Source organism: Myotis yumanensis, unplaced genomic scaffold (genome assembly GCF_028538775.1).
Source record: "Myotis yumanensis isolate MYYU_CA2020_CCGP unplaced genomic scaffold, mMyoYum1.0.hap1 SCAF_5, whole genome shotgun sequence".
In the NCBI taxonomy this organism is placed as follows: domain Eukaryota; kingdom Metazoa; phylum Chordata; class Mammalia; order Chiroptera; family Vespertilionidae; genus Myotis; species Myotis yumanensis.
Window position 1 is genome coordinate 7,411,830 of NW_027223756.1, and position 12,232 is coordinate 7,424,061.

Here is a 12,232-nt window from a genome sequence, read left to right on the forward strand (position 1 = left end):
CAGTTAGACAGACATGAGCAGAGCAAGGACGACGGGCCAGCTACAGAAGGTCACCAGGGCAGAACACCCTGGACACCTAGTGATGAAAAGGAACTGGTAGAGCAGATATTGGAAATATCCACTTCAAAACCTTGCCCTTGGGATTTCTCTCCCCCCTAGAATGCCTCTGGTTATGCAGGTGGGATTCTCCTGACCTTTTCTCCTCCAGCGTGTGGTTGTCATGTGATAGATGTGGTAGACCCCCACCTGTAGAGAACAAGGGGGCGGGGGGGGGGGGGGCTGGAGGCTAACTTCTATGCAGGAACAGAAACAGAACAGCCCCTGATAGGTCAGTTTGAAGAAGAAAGCAGTTAATTCCCCTCCCAGGGTTTAAAAAGGAATCCTAGCCCCTTCTCCCTCTCTCCCCACCTCATCCACCCCCCACCCCCAGCTTGAAATTTCTCTTCGAGTGTACTTACTCTTTGTTTGCTCAAATAAATTTTCTCTAGCGAGTTTGGGTCTTGGCTCTGAATTCTTTTCTTATCCAGAAATCAAGTACTGAGGTTGCTTTGCGTTTGACTGAGTGGGCTGCGGTTAACTGACCTCTCCTTGCATCTGGCCGAGTGAGTGGTGGTGAACTGTCCCGCTCATTGTTTTGATGAGTTCCCTGTCTTCTCCTTACTCTCTGGCCAAGTGAACTCTCTTGTCCTCATGGTGGCTGGGTGAAGTGTGGCCACCGACACTTCACGCTTGAACATTATTTAGGTACCACCCGTGTGATTTTCACACGTGTTTTTTTATTTTCTCCTGTGCAACACAGGAATCTTTTCAGAAAACCTAAAACCCTTCTTGCCATCCCTTTTCGGCGCTGGGTATGATCCGATGAAGACTGCAGGTTGTCCTCACAAGATGGCCCACCTTGGCCATTGGTAGTGGTTCTCACCTCTGTGCCTCCACTAGAGCTTCTGGGGCTGCTGCTGCTCTGGGTTACAGGGGAAACCTTATTGTCACCTTGGAGAGCTGGCGTCAGTTTCTCATTCCTTAAGTCCCTGGTGTCTAGCTGGCTAGTACTCTCCAAGTGTTCGCTGCCAGGCTGACTCTTCTTTTCCAAGTGCGCACTGGCAGGCTGGCTGGTGTTCTCCAAGTGCGCACTGGCAGCCTGGCTGGTGTTCTCCAAGTGCGCACTGGCAGCCTGGCTGGTGTTCTCCAAGTGCGCACTGGCAGCCTGGCTGGTGTTCTCCAAGTGCGCACTGGCAGGCTGGCTGGTGTTCTCCAAGTGCGCACTGGCAGCCTGGCTGGTGTTCTCCAAGTGCGCACTGGCAGCCTGGCTGGTGTTCTCCAAGTGCGCACTGGCAGGCTGGCTGGTGTTCTCCAAGTGCGCACTGGCAGCCTGGCTGGTGTTCTCCAAGTGCGCACTGGCAGCCTGGCTGGTGTTCTCCAAGTGCGCACTGGCAGGCTGGCTGGTGTTCTCCAAGTGCGCACTGGCAGCCTGGCTGGTGTTCTCCAAGTGCGCACTGGCAGGCTGGCTGATGTTCTCCAAGTGCGCACTGGCAGGCTGGCTGATGTTCTCCAAGTGCGCACTGGCAGGCTGGCTGATGTTCTCCAAGCGCGCATGGCCAGCCTTGCAGATGTTCTCCAAGTGCGCACTGTCTTTCTGGACGACGATCCTCTTCACCTCCACTCTAATGGGAGGGGTGGCAGTACTCCAATCCAGGGCCCCTGGTGGTGTGGTGGTGGACACATTGAACTCTGGGCTCGGTGGGGGATTCTGAGGTTCTCTGCTTTTCTTCCAGGATCCCCAAGTCCCCTGGGTTGTACGGAGGGTTCTGTTGGAGTCAGAGGAGGATATGGGACTTACTTTTATTGTTCGGCCACCGATGGTAAGTTTCATATTTAAGATGCGATAAGTGCCCATGATGTCATTAAATTTCCTCTCCATCAGGGATGATTCTATTTCCTCCTGTTCATACCCCAGTGTCCTCATTATTTGAATTACCTGGGGGTCTAAGTGAGTACAGGATGGTTCGATGTAGGGCGTCATTTCCTCCGCCTCCCCCGTATTGACCCAGACGTCTCGCATTATTACTCCAAGGGTGGGTCTTCGGCCGGGGTCGATGTCAATCATGGTCTTTAACAGTGTGTGGCACGGTACAGATAGAAAAGATGGAATAGAAAAGTCCCCGCTCAAGATGTGCTCCCTGAGTTCTTCTACGGTTTTGCCCACAAATGGACGGACTCCAGTCAGCATGTTATAGAGCACGACCCCCATACTCCACACATCTACCTTCGGGCCTTCATAAGGCTCTAGCCTGAACAATTCTGGGGCCTTATAGTTGGGAGTGCCACAGAACCTGGTGAGTTTTTCATCCTTAAACATGCCACTAAGCCCGAAGTCAGCCAGCTTTATGTTCAGCCCCATATCCAGCAGGATGTTTTCCGGTTTTATGTCCCGGTGGACGATATGTTTCTGGTGACAATAGTACACAGCCGACAGCAGCTGCTGGAATGGGGCTCGTGCTGCCTCCTCCGATAAAGGACCCCACCTCTTTAGGTGTTGGTATAAAGTTCCGGAATAGGCATATTCCATAAATAGGTATACCTGGTGGTCACTGTTGACCACCTCGAACAATTTTACAATGTTCGGGTGGTTTAGTTCTTTCATACAATAAATCTCTTCGGCCACGTCTGCGGGATCTTCACAGTTGACTATTTTCACAGCCACCTTCATGTTGGTTAGGAGGTGGCGGGCCAGTCTCACTTCTCCAAAGGAGCCCCTCCCGATGTCATCGAGGATGGCATAGTTCCCACACAGCCACTCCACTCTGGCCGATGTGTCCTCAAAAAAATCACACATGGTGATTGAAATGTTCCCCTGAAGGGGATAAGTGGTAGGAGGGGAGCAGGAGGAGGAGGAAGAGGAAGAGGAGGAGGAGGAGGAAGAGGAAAATGAGAAGGAGAAGGAAGAGGTAAAAAGAAAAAACCAATCAATCCGACAATCCACTACTAACAACCAATCCAACCAACCACTACAACCCAACAGCTTCCTGGACTCAGCCCGAACCTTATATAGGATTGGCTTGGAATCGCATCACAATGGCGCCTTATGAGGTCAGAGCAAGAAATGGACTCATCATGGTTGGGGATGGACCACAGTGGTTTTCTCTCTTTTTGGTCCCATGATCCTTATACTCTGGGGAAAAATAAAATGACTACAAAAGAGCTTTTTTATAATGCGGAATATTAAAGATTGATGTATACTTTATTAGAAATGAAAATCTGAAGGGAAGGAAGGAAGGAAAGAAGGAAGGAAGTAAGGGAGGAAGGGACGAAGGGAGGGAGTGAGGGAGGGAGGGAGGGAGGGAGGGAGGGAGGGAGGGAGGGAGGGAAGAAGGGAGGAAGGAAGGAAGGAAGGAAGAAGGAAGGAAGGAAGGAAGGAAGGAAAGTCTGACTTACTCTCATGCTCCAGGTCTCAGTTCAAATATCACCTGCTTAGTGAGCTTCCCCAGTCCATCCATTCCTACCTGCCTCACCCAGCCCATCACGTTTGTCATCTTCATAGCACTGACCACAGTGTGGCTGATTCTTGTTTACTGTCTGTCCTTCCCATGAAGGGAGGAGCATGACTGAAGTGTTCCCTGTGTCTAGCACATGAGTGGCAGGAAACACAGTAAGTTTTTAATCAATATTTGTTCACTGGATTAATAATGAGTTTGGGGAATAAAAATATATATGGCCAACTATTTATTTAATCAAAGTGATTCCTAAAACATCTTAAAAAACCATCATGTTCTGTCCTCACTTAGGTTTGGGGGAAGATAAGATAAGAAAGAGGAGGGCTGAAGTCTGGCTTCCAAGGAATGTGGTCGCTCAGTGAGACTGAGGAAGGCCAAGTGGTAGGAGCCTTGATCAGGATGAAAGATGATTTATCCTTCCAGTGGTACTTGCTAAGGATGCAATAAATTTGGAACCGTAATGAGGCTGCAAGTAGTTTTGCACTTTGAATATCCAATACCAGATGACACAAAGGACTTGTCAGGTGACCCTGAGAGGGCCATTTAGGTGAATTTCTGTGGTACTTAAATGAACCATCTCTGTGGACAGAAGTGATGCTGAGGCTTGTTAATTTACATTTGTGGAAACACTGAAACCTCTGGATGGAAGACATTCTGCATGGCTACAAAGGGTGAGGTAATATGTTGGGGCAAATTCTACCCTTTATGGGGGCAGAGAGGGAACAGACAGGCTTGGGGACACTCAGGGGGAGCCTCTGGCACATTACGTTTCAAACTAATCTTCGAAGAAAGCTCCCTACTTTCAGTACACTGAGTGTTTTAACCACATGTATAAGTTATTATTCTAGTAATTACTTTAACATTTCTCTCCTAAAGTCTCAGCTCTGTGTAAAGGGAATCTTTAGAGGGATTAGCCTGTGAGTTTTTCCCTCGACTGCACTTTAGTTTGTTACTTTTACTACATCAGTGACACTCAGCTCCTAAGCATGACAATCTCTCCTGCTGAGCTGATTGGGACCCAAATGGGGTCATCTCATCAATTCTAGACAGCTGTTCACAAGTTCCAGTCAGAGATAAGAATAAGCTCAAAAAGGAGAAGGAAGAATTTCAGCAAAAGCTGCCACTCTAGCCAAAGCCGGTTTGGCTCAGTGGATAGAGCGTCGGCCTGCGGACTGAAGGGTCCCGGGTTCGGTTCCGGTCGGGGGCATGTACCTGGGTTGCGGGCACATCCCCCGTGGGAGATGTGCAGGAGGCGGCTGGTCGATGTTTCTCTCCCATCGATGTTTCTAGCTATCTGTCTCTCTCCCTTCCTCTCTGTGAAAGATCAATAAAATATATATATATATTAAAAAAAAAAAAGCTGCCACTCTATGAGTTAATTGTATCCATTTATAAAAAGTGGTATTAGTAGTTAATAATACCAATTCGTTTTCTTATCATAATGATCCCTTTCTGCAAGGTAAATGCATACGCAAAGATAAGACATTTAACGTAAAACTGTCAAATCAAAAGCTAAGCTTTAAAAAACAACAAACAAGCTATCATCTTTTTCAATATGCTACATCAGTTATCTGCTTGTGATTGTGCCCAAATGAGCATATAGCTTTCTTATGTTTTTTTCTCCTTGAAATTTGCTTAGTTTTGGAGGGAGGTAGGCAATAAGTAATTTTACTTCTTGTTCTCAGGAGTAAGAAGGATTTTTTGCTTTAGTGTGCCTGGCTCTTCCTGAATGAGGACTGAGCGTCCTGAACTTTTCAATGGGTCCGGACAAGTCCTAGGAACTGCTCCTTCAGACCTGATGCTCTTTTCTGTTCATCATATCTCCTGGGATTTTCTTTTCCTGATTTGCCTCCAAAATCTCTTCTTCCTCAGCAGGTAGCAGGGCCCCTTCTTGCTGCTCAGAGGCCATGCAAGGTTGCGTTCTTTCCAGGGCCAGTCCTGCATGTGTCCATGAGCCCACACCAGCTCATTACGGGGTGCTTCCTCGACCTCAGCCAAGGTTCTGGTTAGATGGATACCTCGCATGGAGCCACAGGAGAGGTTGCCCACATCCAGCCTGAGGACTTAGGATTTCTTCTTGTCTCCTCATACATGAACTATATGAATGACGTGGGGCCATTCTAGTCATTAGCCGCTGAGTGCCCTAGCTCATATTTTCTCTCTTTGTGCCAAAGTTTTCTTAGCTTTTGAACTAGTTTTCTTAAGGGAGGCCTATCACTCCAGGTTGCCTGGAAAGATGAAATGCAAAGACCCTAGGGACTGATTTGTAAACTCCTACCCTCTGATTCACCACCTGACAATAGAGTATTAAACATTATAATATGACAGAAAACAGTTGAACCGCTAAATTTCTCTGGTCTTAGCATCCTAAACAGAGACTAGGGTGCTATAAGAAAAATGTTTGGCATTTCAAATTAAGTGGATTTTTTAAAATGTTTAGTTTTTGTTAATCCTCACCCGAGGATATTTTTCCCATGGATTTTCAGAAAGAGTAGAAGGGAGGGAGGGAGAGACAGACAGACAGGTAAACATCCATGTAAGAAGACACATCAATTGGCTGCCTCCCGCACATGCCCCTGGAGCCAGGGATGACACCTGCCACCCAGATATGTGCCCTTGGCCAGGAATCACACCCAAGACCCTTTGGTGCATGGGCCTACGCTCTAACTACTTAGTACCACTGGCCAGTGAAAACTAAGTGGCTTTTTTTACTGACTGCAGGGCTTTCTCTAGCGTTTGACAGAACACGTTTGTTTTCTTTTTGATCGTGTGGATGAAAGGGGGCCACGTGCTAACTTGGCTAGTTCAGGGGAAGCCTGCATGGTGGCCTTGCAAACTCAGAGACCTAAAGTAACCACAAAGTATGGTCTGAAATTAAAACTTTTTAAACCAACAGCAGCTTATTGTGAGTAGTCATGTCCTAGGCCAGTGGTCGGCAAACTCATTAGTCAACAGAGCCAAATATCAACAGTACTTCTTCAAAACAGACTCACTCAGGCCGAAAACTGACTTCTGCACATGGGCCACGAAGTTTCAATCACACTGTACGCATGCCCACACGTGGTATTTTGTGGAAGAGCCACACTCAAGGGGCCAAAGAGCCGCATGTGGCTCGCGAGCCGCAGTTTGCCGACCACTGTCCTAGGCCAGCATCTTCCCTGAAAAAGGTCAATCTTTACCTTACCTGAGCTGATCCATTATCTTTCTGCATCTTTGATAACATATTCTTGCAATGTCAAAATAAGTTTTCTTTTTCAGGACCCCTCAAAGCTCAGGCATCACTCTGTGGAGACCACAAATCCCCTCATTGCTATAGGTAATTGTTGACTGTTAACTAGCCTGCACCCACCTAAGTCAAAGAAGTCTGTGACTATCATTTTACTTTTTATTCAATCTGAGAAGTTTCCCTGCTTTGCTTTCTACCACCTTCCTAATCTATCACCAATGGATTTCATGTAACCCACCAGCATCTCCTCAGTTGATTGTAATGTATAAAATAAGATGCAAAACTGCTGTTCTCTGGAGAATTATCACAATACATTGAGATTCTGTTCCCCAGCATTTGTTGACAGTTTGGCTCGAATAAACCCACAAAAATTCTTCACAGGATTGAACGTTTCTTACATTGACAATTGGCCAAAAGCCCATGGTCTTGACTTGAAAGAAAACAACTCTGGGTACCATCACCACCACCTATTCAGCCAACATCAAATTTTATTGAGGAACCTCTGAGTGCAAAGCATATTATACCACACATGCCAAGGAAATACATCTTTCTCTTCACACTTTAAAGGATAAATCCAGACAAATGGAAATACTCATTTTTTTAGTCACTCCTATGAGCACAATTTAAATAGGCAGGTGTGGGGTATGTAGAGGGGCTCATGACAAAGGTCTTCAAATGGGAACATCTTTGCATCAGTTACTAGTTCTGTAAATTGTTTGAGTCCCTTATACTTAAAAATGGCATCAATGCCCCACTGGTGTGGCTCAGTTCCATTACAGGTCAGGGCACATGTCTGGGTTGTGGGCTTGATCCCCAATATGGAGCATGGAGGAAGCAGACAATCGCTGATTCTCTTTCATCATTGTTTCTCTCTCTCCCTCTTTAAAATCCATAAAAACACATTTTAAATAAATAAATAAATAAATAAATAAGGCATCGAAATCCTTCAGGTTCTGTGGAAAAGGAAATAGGATATACCATTTGCTTAGAAGAGCACCTCAATTTGATACTAATCAGGCAGCATGTATATTCATGTCTAACCTGCAAACCCATGGACTATTCTCATAATTATATGCTTAGTACCTAGTTTTACGCTCACCAAAAGTTTTCCGGGAGGGGTGTGGTCTGGTATAAAAGCAGGGTTTGAGACAGACAGACTTGAGTTTGAATCCAATCTCACCACTTACTTACAGTCCTCTCTCTGCAGGTAAATGATTAACTCTTGCTTCCCGTTCTTTGTCTCTAAAATGGAAATAATAGCATTGAATTCATATAGCTGTGCATGGGAAATGAGATCAAGTGTAAAAAAATGTATAGAAAGTCTGAAAGAATTGAAAATATTTAAGAAACGAGCACTTTTTTTCCTCCCTTTAAATTAAAGAGTTCGTGTAAGTAAATGAATGACATAAGGACTTTTAGCAATTGTGACCTTTTTCTCCTATGAACTGTGTATATTGCACTTAAAGTTCACTTCAGTTTCATGGCCACTGTGTTTTCTCTTGTGTTGTTTAATGCTCTAATCACACTATACATTGGTTATACATTTAACCATACTAGATACTGTCTCCCAAGCTGAATGAAAGGTCCTTGAGCATCAGACTTGTTAGAATCTTTTGTTCATGCATTTCTATGGTGATTTAAAGTGTTCAATATATATTTATCATGACTAACTTGAATAACATAATAAATACCTGTGATTAAACCATGACACTGAAAAAAAAAGAAATAGAGAAAGATACAAACAAGTGGAAGCATATACCCTGTTCATGAGTTGGAAGAGTTAATATGATTAAAATGTCCATACTACCCAAAGCAACCTACCAATTCAACACAATCCCTATTAAAATACCAATGGCATGCCCTAGCTGGTTTGGCTCAATGGAGATAGCGTGTCGGCCTGCAGACTGATGGGTCCCAAGTTTGATTCTAGTCAAGGGCACATGCCCAGGTTGCAGGCTCGATCCCTAGTGGGGGACGTGCAGGAGTCAGCCAATCAATGATTCTCTCTCATCATTGATGTTTCTACCTCTCTCCCTCTCCCTTCCTCTCTAAAATCAATAAAAAATATATTTTTTAAAAATACCAATGGCATATTTCACAGGTCTAGAACAAATATTCTAAAAATTTATATGAAACCAAAACATACTCCAAATATTCACAGTAATCTTTAGAAAGAAGAACAAAGTTAAAGAAATAAAAATACCAGATATCAACCTAGATTACAAAACCATTGTAATCAAAACAGCCCTGTATTAGCACAAGAACAGGCATATAGATCAAATGAACAGAACAAAGACCCTAGAAATAGACCCACACCATTGTGGTCAATTAATATTGACAAAGGAGGAAAGAACATACAATGGAGTCAAGACAGCCTCTTAAAAAAATAGCGTTGGGGAAATTGGGCAGGTACTTGCAAAAAAAAAATGAAATTAGACCACCAATTTACAGCATACACAAGAATAATCACGGACCCTAACCGGTTTGGCTCAGTGGAGAGAGCGTCGGCCTGAGGACTAAAGGGTCCCAGGTTCAATTCCATCAAGGGCATATACCTTGGTTGCTGGCACATCCCCAGTAGGGGCTGTGCAGGAGGCAGCTGATCGATGGGCAGCTGATCGATGGGCAGCTGATCAATGTTTCTCTCTCATCGATGTTTCTAACTCTCTATCCTTCTCCCTTCCTCTCTGTACAAAAAAATCAATAAAACATATATTTTTTAAAAAGAATAATCTCAGAATGGATAAGAAACTTATATGCTAATCACAAAGCCACAAAAATCCTAGAAAAAGACATAGGCAGCAAAATCTCAGACATCTCATGGAGCAGAGTTTTCACCAATACACCTAGAGTAAGAGAAACAAATGAAAATAAATAAATAAATGGGACTCAATCAAACTAAAAAGCTTCTGAACAGCCCTCGCTGGTTTGGTCCAGTGGATAGAGCGTTGGCCTGTCGACTGAAGGGTCCTGGGTCCAATTCCAAGGTCAAGAGCACATACATGCCTTGTCCCCCAGTAAGGGGCATGCAAGAGGAAGCTGATCAATGATTCTCTCTCATCATTGATGTTTCTATCTCTCTTTCCCTCTCTTTCTCTTTGAAATCAATAAAAATATATTTTAAAAAAATAAATGAAATAAAAAGCTTCTGAACAGCAAAAGAAAACATCCTCAAAATGGAAAGGGAACCCACTGTATGGGAGAATATATTTGCCAAGGATACATCTGATAAAAGGTTAAGTTGAAAAATATATTAAAAACTCATACAATTCAACAAAAGGAAGACAAACAATCGAATTTTAAAATCCAGGCTGGAGCATCAGCCTGCATACCAAAGGGTCCCAGGTTCAATTCCGGTCAAGGCCATGTACCTTGGTTGCAGGCTCCTCCCAGACCCAGGCCCTGGTTGGGGCTTGTGCAGGAAGCAACTAATCGATGTATTTCTCTCAAGTGGATATTTATCTCTGTTTTCCCCTCTCCCACTCTCTCTAAAAATCAATGGAAAAATATCCTCAGGTGAGGATTAAAAAAATAAAAATGGGCAAAGGACCTGAATAGACACTTCTCCAAAGTGAACATACAAATGGCCAAGAGACATATGATAAAATGCTCAAAGTCACTAATCAGAGAGATGCAAAGTAAAACGACAATGAGTTATCACCTCATACCTGTCAGAATGGCTACCATCAGTAAGTCAACAAACAAGTGCTGGTGAGCATGTGGAGGAAATACCAATGGCACACTGCTAGTACACTGCTGGTGTGAACTCAGACTGCCGCAGTCACTATGGAAAACAGTATGGAGTTTCCTCAAAAAATTAAAAATGTAACTGCGTTTGATTTATTCCACTTCTAGGAATATATCCTAAGAATCCTAAAACACCAATTAGAAAGAATATATGCAACCTTATGTTCATAGCAGTGTTATTGACAATAGCTAAGATCTGAAAATAGCCCAGGTGCCCATCAGCAGATGAGTGGATAAAAAAAGCTGTGGTATAGTTACACCATGGAATATTATGCAGCTGTAAAAAAAAAAAAAAAAAAAAAAAAAAGGAAGGAACTCTTACCCTTTGCCACAGCATGGAGGGACCCGGAGATTATTATGCTATGTGAAATAAGCCAGTCAGAGAAAGACAAATATCACATGGTCTCACTTCATGTAGAATCTAATGAACAAAATAAACTGACGAACAAAATAGGTCCAGAGACATGAATGCATGGAACAGACTGTCAGATCTCAGAGGGAAGAGGAGGATGGGAAGAGATTAACCAAAGAACTTAAATACATGTATGCATAAGCCATGGACACAGACAATAGTGGGGTAAAGGCCTAGGAAGGGCAGAAGCTGGGTGGAGGGGAGTAAAGGGAAGCAGAAATGGGGAACATCTGTAATACTGTCAACAACAAAAAGTATACACATGTTTTAAAGGAGTCCAAAATATAAAGTTCTTTATTGTAGCCCTAAGTCATGAGGCTCAAAATTCATCAGACCTGAGTGGAGACTGATGGTGACATTTCCTTCTCCTTGAATGGACTGAGGCAGGCTCAGAGTATGTATATGTGAGTGTGTGTGCTTCCAGCCAGTTACCCAGAGAGAATCTGGTATTCATGAGTTTTATATTTGTCTGTTTAAGGATGCTCACCCATAAATGGATCTTTAATTACATGGGTCTAAATATAACCCCTTTCACACAAATCCCACCTTTCATCGAATACATTCATTTGCTCCTACTAACATTAGCTTAACTCCTTCTAAGCTTTCAGAGCCAGAGCGAGGCCTAGGGTGAGTCAGGGAAGGAACTTCTTGTGTGCAAAGACCCTTCCCCAACAAGGAATCCCTCCCTCTTTCCTGTGAGTCTTCCCCTTTCTAAGAAAAGGGAGTGCGAAAAGCCAGCAGCTGCCTAATTGCAACCCAGCCTGCCCATCTGCTCTTTGTGAATATCAGTGTTTTTCAGGCTGAACCCCTTTGCCTTAATGGAAGGTTGTTACTAAGATCAGACAGGCTCCACTCTGCTACTCTGAAAAGGAGGGGGAGGTGTTAGCACCCAGGTTTGAGGGGGGTGGGGGGAGGGGTCTCTGGGCAAAGGCAGGACCTCCCAGGAAAGTCTCTAGGCCTCTGGTTTCCCCAAAGCCTGCTTGATGCACTGACGCTGGTTTGTTTCCCTCAGGATTGGCATCCACCAGCTACTCTGATTCCCTGTTTGAATGTAGAGTTGATTCTTGGCTGGTGGAGCGGCAGTCAAGGCTGTGGAGCAGAGGAATCAGGGGATGGGAGCTCTGTTGTAGGCTGTGTTGTGTATGCTCATTAGATTTGCTGTCACTGAGTCTCTTCCTGGAGACTCCCAAAGGCGCTCCTTCCTGAGCACACACACCAGAGAGCCCACAGCCACACCCAGCTCCCAACCACACACTTTTAAATTGTTAACCCAGGCCTTGAACCCTTTCTATGTGACCCCTGCTTCGTTTTCTCCCTTTTCCTCTTCGGATGAGCTCAGATCACCCAAAGGAATGA

At 44.4% G+C, this 12,232-nt stretch overlaps 2 protein-coding genes across 5 annotated transcripts in view; both read right to left on the reverse strand.

Annotated features, from left to right (window-relative positions):
- LOC139010242 (dedicator of cytokinesis protein 2-like) overlaps positions 1–1,014 on the reverse strand; it is a 52,213-nt gene extending 51,199 nt beyond the window's left edge. The window contains 2 exon segments of the mRNA XM_070414444.1: positions 195–246; positions 459–1,014. Coding sequence (XP_070270545.1) covers positions 195–222 — 28 coding nt within the window. The 5' untranslated portion in view covers positions 223–246; positions 459–1,014.
- Positions 1,015–2,602: 1,588 nt separating this feature from the next.
- LOC139010241 (protein Spindly-like) overlaps positions 2,603–12,232 on the reverse strand; it is a 50,969-nt gene continuing 41,339 nt past the window's right edge. For all 4 annotated transcript variants that reach the window (XM_070414441.1, XM_070414437.1, XM_070414438.1 and 1 more), the window contains exons 12-13: positions 7,909–7,959; positions 2,603–2,851 (exon numbers count right to left, since the gene is read on the reverse strand). In XM_070414441.1, the coding sequence (XP_070270542.1) occupies positions 2,734–2,851; positions 7,909–7,959 (169 nt within the window). In that variant the 3' untranslated portion in view covers positions 2,603–2,733. The remainder of the gene's footprint in view (positions 2,852–7,908; positions 7,960–12,232) is intronic.